General features: G+C 33.5%; 1 protein-coding gene across 1 annotated transcript in view; it reads right to left on the bottom strand.

Annotated features, from left to right (window-relative positions):
* Positions 1-1738: 1738 nt before the first annotated feature.
* Positions 1739-19602, bottom strand: part of LOC131543361 (cortexin domain-containing 1 protein) — a 20010-nt gene continuing 2146 nt past the window's right edge. The window contains exon 2 of the mRNA XM_058780623.1: positions 1739-1983. Coding sequence (XP_058636606.1) covers positions 1750-1929 — 180 coding nt within the window. The 5' untranslated portion in view covers positions 1930-1983 and the 3' untranslated portion in view covers positions 1739-1749. The remainder of the gene's footprint in view (positions 1984-19602) is intronic.

The raw sequence follows: 19602 nt of genomic DNA, 5'->3' as shown, positions 1-19602 counted from the left end.
GCAAAATAAAAAAACACGTTCAGTACAATTTTTACCCCTTTTTTCATTAATAATGTAGTACAAATGTTTTTTTCATAATTAATTTAGTGTAAAATACAAGTAACATCATCATGTATGGGTGGAATTCATTAGTAAATTGCAACCACGATAATATTAAAATTACCGTACCATACTCGCATTATAAGATGAGAACACAAAAAATGTAACTGAATTGAGAGTAAGCTCAATAATGACACTGTCTTCTGTAGTGTTGGTTTGTAACTGAATTAAATTAACTTTATAACACTGTTATTGAACTGAATGGAATCACTGTTGAACTGAATTGCGCTGATACTATTCAGTATTTGCTTTACGTATGTATTTTGTTTAAATTGAAGTTGTCTCAAAATTGATGAATTTTGCAACACTGTTATTTTTCTGTTCATTACCGTGAAGCTGCTTTGAAACAATATGTAGGCTATTATCTAAAATACTAAATAAAATGTGATATGACTTGTTTATACTTGAATTCCCCCAAATTGTAGTGTGAGCCCATTTAAATTCCCATTAGAAAGCTTTAAGATTTCCAGTGGTAATATTCGTAGTGTACTCACCAATGGTTGGTGATAATTCACCAGATATATTGGAATTACTATTATCTTTATTGTGGTTAAGAACAGACATGTTGCACATTTGCATTTTCTCATCAGACAGGACACTGGCATTTAGTTGTTTTGTCCTTCAAATGAATGAAGGATACATTCATTCATGACTTCATTTATATGACTTCAGCTGAGGCACTTGATATCATGCAGTGCAGACTATAGCCCTCTGCAAATGCGTACAATTCATCAAAGACAACAGAATCAAACCACATCAGGAAATCAGATCGTAAGAGCCGATAAATGAAAGAGACAGATGCTCTTGTAAAGACAACGTTAAGATGAATGCAACAGTTTATGGTGTTTTTGATCTTTAGCAGTTTCCACAAGGCCTTCAGTCAAGGTTTTGTCTTCTTGCGAAACATAATCACGATACTTTATGCAAGTCTGTAAATTTTTATGCTTGACCAATGTATTGCAAGTATGCAGTCCCATTGTAAATACCGTATTCGCAGTGGTGCTACTCAAGGGGGCGATAGAGTTCACTGCAAATTACTGTGCCAATAAACCATAAATAAACATGCTGGCTGTTAACTAGCCTTTTAACAAACTTTTGCTCCACCATGACTGTGTAAAAGAAAATTGACTTTAAGAAGATAGCTATAGCACCCCTTGTGGCAACGCTAAAATGCAGCTTCGTTTGCGTACAAAATTGCGTAGCTAGACATGTTTTCCGTGCCTCTACTTGAATGTGTATCTCATTTATCAATATGAAATATAAAAATATACATTTGCACCCTTGTTTAACTACAAATTCAGGATGCATTGTTTGTGAGAATGTCAGGTTAGCGTGGTTGGAACTAAGCGTCTGATTTTGGCTTGCTTGTGCTTCGTTTTGGAGTGATTTTAATTTACTGGAGCAATAAAGAGGATACGGGTGTCAAAATCAGCTTCATTTCGGGATTCATGCCTTCTTGTTTCATACAGTGTTGGTTGGGAAGAATTCAACTCAGTTTCCATCAAGATGTCTTCAAAGCTAATGTTGCTGTATGCAAGCAGCTTAAATATTCCACAGACATCTGTGTTTACTGGTTGAAACATGATGTTAGGGTTTGATTGAATGCAGGTGCATGTTTATTTGCCGCGGTCATGGGAAAAATGTGATCTGCTAGTCGTCCAAGTGCTGTTCCTCCCAGGTGGAGGTGGGAATGGCACTGTAGGGGTCCATGATGACTTTGGCACAGCGGATGATCATTGCCACCAGCAGCAGACAGAGGAATGCGATGCACGCCAGGGTCAGACCCTGGTCCACGTCCACAAAAGCGGGGTCTGGCGTTGTCTCCTCCATCGCTTCGGTCTGTCCACATCAGTCTGGGCCTCTGCTACCATCCTGATCGCTTATCTGTGGGTGAGGAGATGGAGAGAGAAGTAATTGCTGCCTGCCAGAAAGTCCACTAAACTGAGCTGGCTGAACGAATCCATAATGGACCAGTGCACCTTAAACTCGAATTACCACAGATAATCTGTATTATTTGCTCTGTAAAGGGGCTGTTCATTTAGGACATGGTTTTACATTCTGTCTGAGCTATTTTTCAATTGTTTGATTTTGTCAATTGAATGTTTTGGCCAATCGTGCTGCATTTTGAAAGATTTTCAGCACCTCTGTGTAGCGTGAGAGGGGAGTCATTTGTCGATATGACTGTAGAATTAAGAAACCATCAATCATATTTAGCTCCTGTGTACCCTAGTGAAAAATAAATATACTTAATTGTATTTCAAATATATTTATTTCATAAGTATACTAAAAATAGATTGACATGTCTATACTAACTGAAAATACATTCTAAATGTAGTTATTTCATGCTTTCATCAAGCACAAAGTTAGTGCACTACAAATTCATTTGTAAAATACTGTTCTTTTTACAAATGCATTCGGGGAAGGATGAAATATATATATTCATCTTTAAGAAAGTACACTGGCTAGGTTCTTAATTCCATCTACAACATGTTTGAAACTTGTTAAAATTGATTTTCACATATGCATACCCATATAAACTAACTGGACGAAACCTTTGAAAGAGGACGCCACTTCATAACCCCAATGACATGTGCATGCTCACTCAGCCCAACAACTAGTGTCGATAAGGGATGAATGAAGCAACTCATCTTATGATCCTGTAGCTGTATGAAGGCCATATAATGTATGTCTGTGGGGATTGTTTGTATCGTATGCTGTCATATCATTTAAGTAAACAAGGCCGCTGTATGAGTTCTCACCTAAGACAAAGAGACAATACCACATTTTGTGTATTGATATTTGTTTGTTCCTTCACCCCTTAAAAGTGTCTTAAAGTATTTTAATAATGTGATTTTAACATCGGCTTAAATATAGGCTACAGTATGTTCAGTGAAGGAGGCTTGATAAGTCAGTCTCTCCTCACCTTATACTTTCATGAGCTCTGAAATTCACCAACAATCGGTTTTGCTGTACTTTTGCTAAACATCTGAACTCGGTAGAGTGCACACTATTGGGAATCTGTGTTGGCACTTTTTCGACTTTCTTTTTGGGCAAACCAAAGAAAATGTGAGGGATGAATTGAAACATCCAGTATGTTTCTGCTAACAGGTGCTGTAAGGGCAGAGTTTGCAAACCCAACTTTTGCCTACAGCGCAAATGTAACAATGCAAATAAAACTATTTAATTTGTTAAATATTGAAGTAATCCTTCAGTAATTTATTTAAGTTGAATCTTCTGTTGACCTGTTATGATTAAATGTACAATACAACACACTGTATTTGAGTTTTACTTGTTTAGTATAAAAATAGTATAGATAAAAAGAAATGTTTTGAGTTGCAAAAAATATATTATTATAATAATAATTCATAATGATGCAGTACTTTGTATAGTTATGAACTCTACCTTTTCAATAATTTAACCACACTTCAAATAGTGCTTTTGACAATTTTGCATGGTTGCAAAGCAGCTTTACATGTGACCCTGGACCAAAAAATAAAATAAAAGCAGTCTTAAGTAGCAAGGGTATATTTACAATAGCCAAAAATACATTGTATGGGTCAAAATTATAGATTTTTCTTTTATGCCAAAAATTATTAGGTTATTAAGTAAAGATCATGTTCCATGAAGATATTTTGTAAATTTCCTACCGTGAATATATATATATATATATATATATATAAACTTAATTTTGATTAGTGATATGCATTGCTAAGGACTTCATTTGGACAACTTTAAAGGCGATTTTCTCAATATTTAGATTTTTTCGCACCCTCAGATTCCAGATTTTCAAATAGTTTTCATACATCAATGCAAAGCTTATTTATTCGGCTTTCAGATGATGTATAAATCCCTTATGACTGGTTTTGTGGCCCATGGTCACATATAGAAAGTAGTTACAAAAGTATGTAAACAACATATAGTCATGCATTTGAAATGGTGAAAGAAATTCACGAACTTGATCAGAAGGTTTATTACTTTAGTATATTCCCAATACACTCCTGGACCAACACTATTTCCATTAATGCTTCTTTAATGTCCCGTATGGACAACGACAATGTTGCACTTGGAAATGTGGACTGCTTTGGGCTGTCAAAATATTATGAATGATTAAGCGAATTATTAAAATGATCCTGACCAGCCCTCGAAACTACACAAAAAGTTAAAATGTGAAATAAATTCAGAGATGTTAACTACACGAAAAGTAACAAAACGTAATTTCAATTCATACGTCACATTTAAATCCACAGCGTACTGCGAGACCGTCAAACCTCCAAAACATTTCATTGCATTTTACATTAACATTTGTGCAGTGCATTCAGAGTTGAAGCGTGCAGAGACAATGGGCAGAGATGTTACGGATAGTATTATTCCTTCCGCATGCACTGAAGCATAAGCAGTACGTTCACATTCTTCCACCAACTAACGGAACTGTCTGTGTTTATCACAGCGCATGTCTGCTTTGGTGGCACGTCTGGTAAAGCGAGTGCACGTGTGTGGCAGCGACCAGGGTTCAAATCCAGTCTATGGTGTTTCCTTCAGCCAATGTTCAAATATCTGCACCCGATGTTCTCTGGATAATTGAGTTGGCTGGTATGCTGGGGGTGTTAGTAAAAGGCAATTTCTTAAGCTGTGCCATTATTTATAAAGGTTAATTTATTGCATTTGAAGCACACAATAATTGTGCCATTAGCACATTTCAAGTTTACTTGGAATGCCATTGCAATGCATTTTAAAGTCACTAAAAGTAAGGGATAGTATGACCTCAGTTTGTTATTAGTGTAATATTAATGTATGTTCAACACTCTTACAGTGTATTTGAGTTGCACTTGCACATTTGTAATGTCATCAAAATACATTTGAAGTTCATGCTGAATGAATCCTGCATTTCAAAAATTAAATAAAAGAGTATACTTAAAGTGTACTTAAGTATACTTGGAATAGTTCCACTTCAGCACAAACAAGTATATTTATTACAACTTTAGTTGAACTTCAGCACTGCTTTTGCACAACTAAAATGCATTAAGTACAAAATTAGTTGTTCCAATTTAGCAGACTTTAAGTATACCAACTTATATTCTGCCGCAAATATATTTAGTTATACTAAAGTACATACAAATAAATTTTACTTAAGTATACTATTTTTTCACTAGGGTATACATGGTCAAAGAACTACAAACTGCTGATTAATGGTCATAACTCTAGCTAAACTCATTTTAAATGAGCACAATTCTTTCAACCAATGCTAATGACTTTAAAATGGCCTATTTTATTAGATGGTAACTGCTTTTTTGGCCAATTAACAGTCTTTTCCTAAAGCTACCAACAGTTTTGTCAGTGGATAGAACAGTTTCTGTTTTCAGAAAAAAAGAAGCTATTTGTTAATGCATTATTAAATATAAATCTTATCAACAGTTATTAATAGAGGTCGACCGATATGGGTTTTTCTTTTTTCTTTTTTCCCTTCATCTCACTAAAGAGAGTCTGAGTAAATGATTACTGCAGGATACAAGATAGTAATAGTAGTAGTAGCCTAATTCATAGTAATAATACATGGCTCAAAACTTAAGCACCTTCTCAACACAGTTCTGAAGCATGCTTTTTGATAACATTATAAGGAGACCTCAGAGAACAGTACAAAATAATAAAAAAGGCAGTTCATGACCCCTTTGATGCATATACCTGAACTCTATAATCTTGGTATTGCATCACTTCTCTTGTTACTTTCCCCTCAGGATGATTCTTCATTTGTTTATTTGCATTATGCATCTGCTAAATGAATAACTGTAAATGTTTATTTGTCATTGCTGTTGTACGGTAATGTGTTTCATAGTTTGTAATCATACAGCGTGCTGCATGTATGGGGTTTATGAATCATTGATGAGATCATTAAATAAGTATTATGAATGTGATGTTCAGTCATTATAGTGCCTTATTAGTAATTTAAAAGAAGTGCATAATGATGAAAATGTTTTGCATGATAAGAGTGAGCACCAAGCTTGCATTAGTCTCTGTGTTAGAGAGCAACATTTAGTGCAGTGCAGATCACTGATGTAACTGCTGATCATTCCCTAAACAGCAGAAGTACAATTTTGTTGAGATTTTATTTCCTTATTTTTGTATGTAAGGATACAAAATCGGATTAGTAGCAGATTGCGTGTCGATATCTGCTCTTTTATTCATCTGCTGCAGCTTCGGTCAATTTTATTGTCTGCACACAAAAAGGAAACAAATAAAACCTGTGGCTAATGCATTTCTTATTAGCATTGATTGTATTTTTACTGTCCTTTGATTATGACTGGCTGTGATGTAGATCTGCTACTGGTTATTGACTCTAGTGTGTGTAGCATAAACGTCATTTGTGCAAGGTCACATTGCTCACCAACAGGTGGTAGTTGAATATGTTTACACAAACAGACTTTTGGTCCTTTATCTATAATATTGATTTCTCCATTGATTTCTGAATCAGGAGAGAAATATGCACAGATCAAGCACTGGTTAGAAGCGAAAACAGTGCTAAACCATTCGAAACAAATATTTCATTGTATTTTGATGTGAGAGGACAACAGGGGGTGGACTTTTCACTGGAGGAAGCTTTTTTTTTAAATGGTTCATGGATCAGAACTTTTTATTGAATGGTTTTTTCATTTTTCCAAAGATGGGAGAAGTATTTCTGAAACTAAGAACACTGCAAAGGTCACTGTTGCACTCTATTAGTCATACAGCTCTGCTGGGTAAGAATGTTCTTTTGTAGGTAACGATACTGAACATGTACAGACATTATTGGAAGTCATTTTAAGTGACATTATCTGAAGGTAATGAGGGAACACTCTGTAAGGATTTGAATGTGACGCTAAGCACAAAAACTCTCAGTCTTCTTCTTTTTTAATGCAAGAACAGTATTTTTTTTTATATCAGAGTCTTGGTAAAATGTTTCAATAAGTTATTTTGCAAGAGGCCTCGGATTTCTGTATATTTTATGTGAATAGAAAAGGTTTTCTGGGAGTTCTTTTAGTGTACTTGAGCTAAATAATGAGGTCTAAACATCCACTCAATGTACAGAACATATCTCATTCATCACGGTGCATTTGAGCGCCAAATTCAATATGTGATGCTTCACCGAGTCTTCACGAAGAGGCATGAGGCTGGATATCAATATGATGATATAGCGCTATTCCAAACAAACGTAATGACCTCCATTTTAACTCAAAACATTATTAATAAACACCAAGAATGGATCAGAAACAGAGAGTACCTTTAGCCCTTGAATACTAAATAGGCTGTATGAGTAATTTTAATGAAATGATGGTAACACTTTAGTGTATAGGGACCAATTCTTGCTTATTAGCATGCATATTAATAACATATTGGCTGTTTATTAGTGCTTATAAAGCACATATTCTGCATGACAATATTCTACATCCCTAATCCTACAACTACCTTACTAACTATTAATAAGTAGCAAATTAGTAGTTTATTAAGGCAGACGTTGTAGTTAATGGTTTGTTAAATAGCGAGAATTGGACCTTAAAATAAAGTGTGTTTTTGTCACAATATTAATGTTATTTATGTATTAAATGTTGTATAATTCATCTTATCTTATTTTATTTATCATTAAATGGATAGTTACAACTCTAAATTCTGATATTAATAGTGAGTTATTGATATAGTCCTGCAAATGTTTGCATTATAAGGTCTTCCCCATCTCACCTTATATATTTTTGCATGACTCTTATGTTTTCTTCTCACTTTTGCATGTAAATAATGTAAAGCAATCTAGACCAGCCTGATGCTGTATCAGTTGCTGTTCTGTCTCATTTGTATGATATTGCATTAGTTTTCTGGTGCAAAACCAACAATGTGCATGGAAAAATCTACGTAAATTTGAACATAAAGCCAGCAACACTTGTGGAATAGAGAAATCAAAGAATAAAAAGCAGCTATAGATAATCACAGCTTTATTATGCCAATGCATTTCAGCACACAGGCCTTCACCAGGGCTAAAACAATCCATTCAAATCAGAAAGAGAAAGTTCAAATTTGCAATCGACCGGGAGGGAAATCAAAACAAGTTTTTTGAACTTTCTGTTCCACAAGTGTTGTGGGCTTTGTGTTCAATAAGTGTGACATTGCATTAAACCAGTTCATATTCTTTGAGCTTTTATATATTTTGTAGCATCGTCCCATTGATGCTCACTTCTTCAACACAGCACTTTTCCTTTTTTCCCATGGCCACCTCCAAGATCACGATGCATGGTGCAACAGACTTCGGAGACAAACCCTTAGGACTATTGAAATCTAATTTAATTATGAAACAAACGTCTAATCTGAGAGGTCTCATTGGGAACCGTCCCACATTTCAGCTGTGTCAGCATGTTTGGGATTATCCCTGCATTCATCAAGCCCACCAGCCCTTTCAGGTCTTCGGTGAGGTCCGGTCTTTAAGCGGAGATGCTGTTGGGTCTTATTTGGAACGGTAATTAGTGTTCACTCAAGGACGCAGGCAACAGTAACTGTGGCAACCGCATTAGCAATTTAATGGAGAATTACTGCTGTCCCCAACAACCATAAGACACGGAGAAGGAAACCTTTCATCTCTGAAGTAACCCGAGCGCTTGAAAAAGACTCTTTCACAAAAATCACTCAGAAACCGCTTTGTTTGGGGAATAAAAAGCAAGCACAGACAGTATGAAATTAAAAGATTATCTCTGATAACCAGCTAGCTCTGAGGGATTTTCTACATTTGTCTATTCAGTCCTTTTCTGGAACCGTCTCATTTGAAAGGAGATGAAAAGCTGATAAATAGGTTTCATTTTTTCGGTGTTTGCTCACTGGAACCAAAACAAGTTCTTGACAAGCTAATTAAAAACAACACTTTCAGTATGGTGCATAAAAAAATACAAATCCATCAGAGAATACATCAAACATTTGTGAAACTAAGGCAAACATCTATATAGTGCTGTATTCTGATAAAAGGAGACGGAGAAGAAAAGAGTCCTAAAACCCATCGTCCCAAAGTCGGTGGGTTTCTTGTGGTTAACACAAGCTCAAGATATTTTCACGTTTATTCTACAACATTAAATCCATCAGTAATACACAAAAAAGGCATTCGCTAGACTGCTTTTACAGCCTTGTTGTGTTTATACTCTTTCAAACTATCCTAATTCAAACTTTTAGGGGAAATGTTTTTTTTTTAAATTATGATTAAAAGAGCCATTTGAAGCTTAATGATAATGGTGTTAAAGTCGTGCAACTGTGGTGCAATTCATTTACAGCCTGCGTTTAGCATATTGCTTCTGCTGATTGTATTTTTAGGCTTCAAAATTCATAAGAGTTGTGTTCATTTCTGAAGTTTATTAGTCACAGATCTTATTTTCTTTGCAAAAATCCAAGTCCTATTATCACACTATAGTATAACAGTTAATATCTATAATATGTTAATATTTTAACAAGCTGGAAGTTAAAAATGAAAGTTTTGGGTGTTTAGTCTATGTTGTGGCTTTGAGGCTAATCAATGCACTCTCTTGCATATTCCATTAAAAGTTGACAATAAACTTTTTAGCAGATATATGCATTTGAATTATTTCTTTTACAGAAAAATGATCCAAAAGTATGGATGACTAATAGCTATTCTGAGATGAAACTGCATTTCACGCTTCTAGAAGCCCTGAGAAAAATCTGTCACCGGTAAACATCTACTGTGATATACTGAAATATTTGTGATTTATGTTGCTTGCAAAAATGTATTTTTTTCTGAATATGACTACTTTTGAATGACTGTTATTGGAGAAATGCTTTTTGCCTGCATTATGGTTTAGTTACAACATCTGCCATAAGAGGCAAACCTTGACCCAATTTTGGCTAGTTGATGTAGACTGTGCAACGTACATGAAAATTCCTTCATAGTAACACATGTATTAGTACATTGTGCCCTATTTTTACTGTCTTTTCGAAGTGCTAAAGTTCATCCTAACGTTATGTTTCAACACCAAATGCATTCATATATGAAAGACAGTTGCATTCAGTAATCTGTTTAATGAGGTCTTTACAGTTCCACTGGTTTTGCTATAGAAGCATTCAGCATTAAAAAAAAGCACCACCTGTTCATGTCAGTAGCACAAATGTTTTGAGATGAGTTATATGTTAGGATTAAAAGTTTGAACAAAGAAACAGCCTAACTATGAGCATGCAGTAATAGTGATGAATTCCCGTTGAACCATATCTTGATAGGCCTCTCAAACACAGCATATATTTTAGTACAATTATGAAACAGCAATTCTAAAGATTTTAATTGAATTGCAGCATTCAGGTTGCAGAGTTATTAGTTAATATAAATGCAAATGCATAGCAATCCCTTTGAAAAATCTACCATGGCAGTTTTTAGATACAAATACCATAGTTAGTCCAGTTCAAATTAAAATAGAAAAAACTGTGGTCTGACACTTTAACGGAATATAGTTCACCCAAAAATGAAAATTTGCTGAAAATGTAATCACCCTCAGGCCATGCAAGATGTAGATGGTTTTATTACTTCATCGAAACAGATTTGGAGATGTTTAGCGTTACATCACTTGCTCCCCAGTGGATGCTCTGCAGTGAATGGGTGCCGTCAGAATGAGAGTCCAAACAGCTGATAAAAACATAACAGTAATCCACAAGTAATCCACACCACTCCAGTACATCAGTTAATGTCTTATGAAGCAAAAATATGTATGTTTGTAATAAATAAATCCATCATTAAGACATTTTTTAGCTTTAAACCATTGCTAACACAATCCGTAAATAATAACAACACTTCCTTTAGTGAAAAAGCTTTTTGCTTGTAAACAACACTTGATCTGTGCATATTTTGCTCCTGATTCAGACAAGACTACTTTTTCACTGGAGAAAGCAATATTATGGATTATGGTCTCATATTTTAGCCAGAAGCAGTGATTTGAAGTTAAAAACATCTTAATGGTGGATTTGTTTCTTACAAACATGCAGCTTTTCGCTTCACAAGATGTTAACTGATGGACTGGAGTGGTGTGGATTACTTGTGGATTATTGTGATGTTTTTATCAGCTGTTTGGACTCTCGTTCTGACGGCACCCATTCACTGCAGAGCATCCCTTGGGTTAGCAAGTGATGTAATGCTACATTTCTCCAAATCTGTTCAGATGAAGAAACTAATTTATCAACACCTTGGATGGCCTGAGAGTACATTTTCAGCCAATTTGGATGAACTATTCCTTTAAGACAAGCAAGTACGTGAATGCAAACACTGCTAGTAATGAAATATGTCAGCTTGCAATTCATAATACAAATCTAAGCATCTAAAGCAAGCAATAGCATAAACTGGACTGTTCAGTTTTCTCTTTCAGAACAACTAACGTTGTGGCAGAGCAACAGTCTGAAGAGAATCTTCCTCAAGTTAAAGTTAAACTATCAACATTTTTATTGCTACAGATAGCTACCTAAATAATAGAACATTATGGCTTAGATAGTATTAGCACCATAGTGAGTGTATTTCATTACAGCATGTGAGTGTATTTAGTGTACACTTGCAGTCCACATATCTGATTTTGCACTTGCATCCCGAAGGTTTCTGACCCCAGCTGAGTTTGCCGTATTGTACCCACATGTTTTGGTGATTAAATGGTCTCTAAAAAGTTGGAGATAAATTCTTTCTGCAACCGTTATCATTTAAGCTGTGATAGCGTGCGACATTTGCAGTATTTTGATAATTGGCTGCTGTGATTAACGACTCAGCCATTGAGGGTGCTAGGCTGTCGAAGCTGGGATGGGAGATAACGCCAGTGTGTGTGAGGCAGAAACTACAGTGCCACTCAGGCCTGACATGAAGAACAACTCAATTTACCAGTGACTAGAGGGAAAAATACTCTCTTGGACCTCTTTGGACTGTCTTGTGTCTGAGCCTTTGTTCGGTTGTGTTGCATTGTGCCCAGAATGGAAGCTAGCAGATAATAATATCATTTATCATGGCAGAGGATGGGAATTGTAAGGAATTTAGCCATTTTCATTCTATTTCAGATGACACTTTTACAATTTTTTTTTTTAAACGATTCCTTATAATGATTCCGTTATCAGTTGGTTTTTTTTGTTGTTGTTTTTTTTAATTTTGAAGAAGCCACCCTAATATTTAGTTCTAACTATAAACTAAACAAAAACAAATTCTGCAAAAATAACTTTTTAATATAATTTTATAATTAATTATAAATATAAAATTAATTAATAATGCATTAATAATTAATATAAATATAAACATAAAAATACATATTTATTTATTTATTTATTTACGTGTTTTTCAGTCAAATCTGCAAATAATTAAAATAAGATACATTAATTTGAGCAGCAACACTGCATGAAATATCAAGACTTGTTCTTATAGATTTAATGTTGAATTTAAGTCTGTTTTGTCTTATTGCACTTGCAGATGTTTTTATACTCATTTTTTTACTCAAACAAGTGTAAAAAAAATCTTGCATTAAGACAAAAACACTCATTAAATATTCTTTGAAAAAAGTATTAATATCTAAGATAATAAGATAATAATCAAATAAAGTAATATATTCTGAGGATTTACAGATATTACTGGATGTAAAAAAAAAAAAATTGACAATGAATGAAAAGCTATTAATGTTGTTTTAATTAATACATTTATACAGTGGCTGAGAGAGCTCAACGCGCTGCAACTTCAGAAAACACATGCAAATAGAAAAACTTGTATATTAGTTCTTCCCAAGTAAATGCATCTTGTTTTGAATTGATGTTAATTATTTATTTTAATATTTCATATTTAATTTAAGCAACTTTATTGCAATGAAACTGAACAACCAAGTTAAACCAAACAAGTGTCTCAAATCTGAAGTACATTTAATCAGATAGCTCTCAAACTCTACTCAAAGCATAAGAGCAAAAGTCGTTTGTTCATGAATCAGACTTTTTACGGTTGCTGTTGTGTGCGACTAGTGAGAATGCTGTGGATTTATTCTAGTCTTTCTAATATTTTGTGAATTTTTTTTTTTTTTAATTCAGGCTGCACCCATTTCTTTCTCCGTTTCTCTGTAGATTCAGTCATGCTGCAGGAAACACAGAGAATTTTAGTACAGTCTTCCCGTGCTTTGGCAGCAGAATGCAGACATTCAGAAACTATTAATCAAACTGAAAGTCATGGAAATCATTCGGTTCCAGTATTTTTGAACAAATGCAACTGGTTCTCGATTCCCAGCTGTAATCACAGCCATCTGTCAGAGATGAAGCCCAGAGAAAGCGCATCTGTTCGGCCCAATCCAGCAGAACCAATACACACTCACACTTTCTTTATGGTTTGTTCAGTAGCTCTGGATGTTACAGTGGGGATTTCACACAGACAAGCAGCTCCTCCATTACAGTTCTGTTTGTTAATGCTTTTGCGTTTAACCCCAGGGATCAATTTTCTCATAACACCTCTCACACTTTTCCCTTCACCCTCCCTTTTTTCTCTTTATTATGGTCAATCTTCTCTCTCGCTCTATTCCCACTTGTTTCTCCTCTTGCCACATCATCTATCTGCATGTTGCTCCAACCTCATATGCTGTATTATTATTTTTATTATTTTTTACAGGGCTTAACCCTTGTATTATGTTAAAATGCTGAGTATTATTATTATGTTCCAGGTCAGATTGATCCAAATTGGATTCAATACAATTTATGAGAACATATGATTTTTAAAACTGTATTTAACAACTCGAAAATTTGTTTTTCACAAAATCTGAATATTATAAATATTTATATTATATAACAGTATGTTCTAAATTAAAAAATTTTTTTTTATTAAAATGTTATTTAATTTAAAATGTTTTTTTTTTTTCACTTTTATAATTATGTTTTTTATTTTAAAATTTCATTATTATTATTATTTTACATTATATACAATTTTTATTATTATTTTTTCAAAGATTTTCAGCTAAATTCACATGCATGAACTGATCAAAAATAATTCCCTCAACACAGCATAAAGTATTTTTAATTTTATTTTTTAATAAAACTGTCTGCCAAATGCATAAATGTGACCCTGGACGACAAAACCAGTCTTACGTGTCAATTTTTCGAAATTGGGATTTATACATAATCTGAAAGCGGAATAAATAAGCTTTCCATTGATGTATGGTTTGTTAGGATCTGACAATATTTGTCTGAAATACAACTATTTGAAAATCTGGAATCTGACGGTGCAAAAAAATCAAAATATTGAGAAAATCACCTTTAAAGTTGTCCAAATGAAGTTCTTAGCAATGCATATTACTAATGAAAAATTAAGTTTTGATACATTTACGATAAGAAATTGACTAAATATCTTCATGGAACATGATCTTTACTTAATATCCTAATGATTTTTGGCATAAAAGAAAAATCGATAATTTTGACCCATACAAAGTATTTTTGGCTATTGCTACAAATATACCCGAGCGACTTAAGACTGGTTTTGTGCTCCAGGGTCACAAATGTAAATTCCCTTAGAGGGTACACTGTAATATATATAATGAGTTACTTGCCATTTCGTTGTAATTAATTGTGAAATTAACTAACAATTTGTTTCTACACTATTTTAAGAAACAGACATAACTAAATACATAATTAGCAGGCATGTTAATGACCCTAAATGATAAATAGTCACACAATTAAAAAAAAAACAACCCCGTCGACAGCCATGTGAACTCAGTAAACATTAACACAGTCAACAAAAGATGTAAGACATAGCATCCCATCATTTGATTTCACGTGTGTCTGGATCAGATAATTGGGGGCAGCTGAGGTGATGTGATTTCTTTTAGCAGAGTGAGTGAGGAATCCAGCCAAAGGGCTTTAAATCAATTCCCCCACAATCCCAATGGCTACAAGCCCACACGATTTCACTTTCCTGCTTCCCATCAGGACAAGCGAGCCTACAGTACTGCACTTATCTGGCCTACAAATCAAATAAACGGCTTCATATTAGTGTCAGATAGATGGATATAATATCATTTCTGAGTGAATTGTTTACTGGGCTGACAGTGGGTTTTGTGTATTAGGCTCATTAGACTAATTTGACTACATGTCGAGGTAGTTGTGTTGTTTTCTAAATAGCATAACTATAGCTACATTGTAAAAAATGGCCGTGATTTTAACGGTAAAAAAACTGTGAAAATGCTACAGTAAAAACATGTTAAATGGTTAACAGTAAGACCGTAAAAACTTACATTCCCAGAATTCCCTCCGTTGCATTTCAAATTTTGTTTGAATTTGATGTTTTTTCTTTGAAATAACTGTTTCTTCTTAGTTTTTTCTTATCAGTTATGTTTATTAGGGTTGTATGTTACATCTAATGTTGTTAAATTAATGTTTATTGCATATTTCAGTTTAATGAGTCTCACCATGATGGTGTTTAGTGTTTGTGTGAATGACATGTGCACCTTCTATATATATTATTATTTAAAAGCTGCTTGTGATGGGCTTTGGTTCATCATGTGATTTCCTCATCACCACCTGCATTTGGTGGCTATCAGTGTATTTCAAAGGTACAAAACAGATTTCAGTACTTTAATAGGTTGGTATATTAACATTATATCAGTTAATGAAATTACGGTATTTAACTGTAAATTTAAGTTAAAACCTAAAATGTTGTTACCGTATTTTTTACGGTAGAATTCCGCTAACCACAGCTGCCGTTTTTTTAGCGTAAATTGTACGGAATTTTTTTTACAGTGTAAGTGTTTCTGTGCCAACAAAAAATAAAGAAGAATTATAATGCAGTACTGCTCAAAAGTTGTGGTTGGTAAAAGATTTTTTCAAATGTTTTAGAAAGAAGTGTTTTTTGCTCACCAAGGCTGCATTTATTTGATCAAAAATACAGTAAAAACAGTAATAATGTGAAATATTATTTCAGTTTAAAATAGCTGTTTTCTAATTAAATATATTTTAAATAATTCAATTAATTTATTCCTGTGATGCAAAGCTGTATTTTCAGCATCATTACTCCAGTCTTCAGTGTCACATAATCCTTCAGAAATCATTCTAATATGCTGATTTGTTGCTCAAGAAACATTTCTGATTATTATAAATGTTGAAAACAGGATTCTTTAATGAATAGAAAGTTCAAAAGAAAAGCATTTATTTAAATTATAAATCTTTTCTAACATTATAAATGTCACTTTTGATCAATTTAATGCATCGTTACTTAATAACAGTATTAATTTCTTTCTTTTCTTTTTTTTTAAAGTCTTACTGACCCCAAACCTTTGAAAGAGATTACCATTCAGGTGTAGCTGAAATGTAGTTTTTAAGTCATTTTTAAGTACTTTTACAAGTAGCGTAAAGTACTTTTTCAAAAAAAGTTAACTCCAGATGGCTGCTTCAAGATAATTAGCCATCAGGACATTTGTTAACTGCTATAATCAATCCAGGAGAGAGTCATCCAGCACCTCTGGGCCAGCTACGGTTTTTAATATTGACAGAGACTTTAAGTGTGACAACATGAATTTTATTAACACTCAAGAAGAGCCAAAAGAGTCTTTACTCTCTAAAAATTATTTACTTTTAGGACAGAAATATTTGTATGCAAGTACACAAACAGACAGACACACTCCCTATTTTCCATAATTAACATAATTAACTGTTGTGGTAAGAAATATTGTTGCTCAAGACAGATTATCTAAAGTCATCGTGTTTATACCTGGATACCTGAATATTTGCTTTAATGGCATCGATTTTGAAGTCCAAACATATAAGTGTGTCGCGTGTTTGGAATATGCTGGCTAGGTGTTCACATGCATCTACTTGCACGCTTGAGTAAATAGTATGTTTCAGGCACTTAGTTTGCATAATGTGTTTTGTTTGTGTCTGTGTCTGCGCATGTTTTAAGGGGTTATTGTTTAGCTAACTGACAGTGTTTTGGCGCAAAAGGAGACTTAGATTAAGATTTCCAGTAAAATACACACACCAGTGTTATTTTGGTATTGTTTATTTATGTACTATGATTGTATTTACCAATAGTTTGAATGATCCTTTATTTTTATATTTTCAGTTTTCATTTTAATTATAGCTTACGCTTGAGTTATTTTGTTGCGATTTTGTCATTGTTATAGTTTGATTTAATTGGATTCATTTTTATTTTAGTTCGTTTTCAAGGCAACATTTCTTATTTTTAAAGTTTAAGTTGACATTTTTCATCTAATATTAATGTTTTATTTTATTTTAGTTAATGAAACCCATTTTAAATAGCTTTAGTTTGAGTTAACAACACTGACACACACACACACACACACACACACAATTATTGGCATGTTTCCAAGTGAGCATTGGTCAATGTCACATATCTTTCCACCTAGTGCTTATTCCATATAAATCACAGCTGCTTATGCCAATATTGATGTGTTTAATCATTTCTAAATAACTGATGGACTCTGATACAGATCCTCCCATTGCCATTCCAACAGCTTCATTTATTATTAAAGCTGCAGTGTGTTTTTCTGCTTCCACCTAACAGAAGAGGCCTTTTTTCATTCTTCTACAAAACGGAAAGCTTCAATAATAGGGTAAAAAAATAAAATCTCTGCCTCTGCCTTCTCCTTTATCAATTGCACTGGCCGTATTGTCATCTAAACAGCCCTACCTCAGTTTCCAATCACTGCAGGAATGTCAAAACAAAGGAAAAATGGATTTCATGCTATTCAGCTAGATGAAAAAGCACACATTTTATGGTTTCACAAGTGTGTATGCGCGTGTAAGGAGCAATTAAAAACTTACCTTTTTTCAAAAAACAACAAGTACAATGGCAAGCAAAAGATAAGTTTGCCATGTTCCTAAAACTATGGTATCAAGTTCAAATAAATGTCTATTGATCAAAAATATGTAGGGTTATTTTGGATTGTCAAATTGTCTATTGGATAATAAGTTTCCAAACTGGTTTTTAAGTAAAAATTAAAGAAAGAAAGAAAGATTGAAACAGGTTTTCAAATAAATATGAAATGTTTATTGCAAAATAATGATTAATGTAAAAAAAAAATGTAATTGTGAAAAACAAACAAGCAAACAAACAAAAAAAGTTTCCAGACACGTTTTTTAAATAAAAATGAATGCCTTTAGCAAAAATAAGGATTAATTTCAAATGGGGTTTAAACTAAATATGAATGTTTTTTTGAAAAATAATGATTGATATCAAACAGGTTTTCAAATAAATATTAACGTTTATTGCAAAAATAATTGTTTCCAAACTGGTGTTTAAACAAATATGAATGGTTTTTGTTTGTTTGTTTGTTTTTTGCTAAATAATGATTGTTACCAAACAGGTTTGCAAATAAATATGAATGTTTTTTTTGTTTGTTTGTTTTTTTTTTTTTTTTTTTGCTAAATAATGATTTTTACCAAACGGGTTTGCAAATAAATATTGGGTCCAAGGTTTTGTCAAATATTTAAAAAATAATAATAATAATTAAATATTAATAAATATAATATTTATACATAAATAAATATTGAGATTTCAAGGTCTATCTGATGCGTGGCCCTGCTGGTAGATGCTGGAATTGCACACTTTGGATCTAAAAGGCATTTATGTCAATGAACAGCTATTCAAAAGTAGAGGTGTGTTTAAAGAAAATGTGAGCAAAATATAAATCGCTAATATTTCATTATATTACTGTTGAAGTTTGACTAGTGACAGATTTTGTTTTGGAGGCTCTTAAATGCATGAAATTGACTGTTTTAATTTACAACTGCCATTGAGATGAATGAGAATGCTACTATAACACTCTTCATAAATGATAGACTTTTAAAGAAACACTTTCTGTTTACTGCTATTATTCTTTCCTTCTGTCTCATATACATTATGTCTCTCTCTCTCCTGCCTCTTCCTTCAGGTCTCTCTGGCAGGACAGTTTATATCTTGGTGCCCAGAAAATATTCCTTGAATTAATTTCCTGCATGACCTCCATCCCCAATAAACCTCAGGGCCTCGCAGGACAGTTTAAAGCTCAATTTAAGTTTTATCATCAGCGCTAAAGTCCGCTGACTTCCGCAGGTCTAAAAGTTTTATTTTGAGGAGAGAGCAAGGTGGAGCTGGTTTAACATTTTCAGTGAGATTATTAACAAAAACCATGAAAGCGCGAGTAAAAAAGATGGGAGCCACGCTGTGATCCGCAGACTAAAGAGTGAAAGTAAAAATGAGTAATTAGCTATGCTTTAATAAATCATATTCATCATGTTTCCAGCACAAATCGATGAAGTGTGTTTGCCAGTATAATCTTTAATCTTTAATAGTCTGGCACCAACACTCATTCTTTATGAAGGAACATTCTTGTCAATAGGGTTTGCTGAAAACTGAGAATATGGTGCTTTGTTATGGTTACTTAATGCAATAACAGAGTAAATGTTCATATTAGCAGCAATTAGCTGCGTTTCCCTCAGTTTAATTTCATTTTATACTTTTTAAACTGAAGATAGTTAAATTAATTTTGCTCTTTGATACATACTGATGATGAGTAAACTTCT

The sequence above is a fragment of the Onychostoma macrolepis genome, chromosome 07 (genome assembly GCF_012432095.1).
Source record: "Onychostoma macrolepis isolate SWU-2019 chromosome 07, ASM1243209v1, whole genome shotgun sequence".
Lineage (NCBI taxonomy): Eukaryota > Metazoa > Chordata > Actinopteri > Cypriniformes > Cyprinidae > Onychostoma > Onychostoma macrolepis.
The sequence above is the reverse complement of the archived record's forward strand: the minus strand, read 5'-3'. Positions and strand labels throughout refer to the sequence as shown.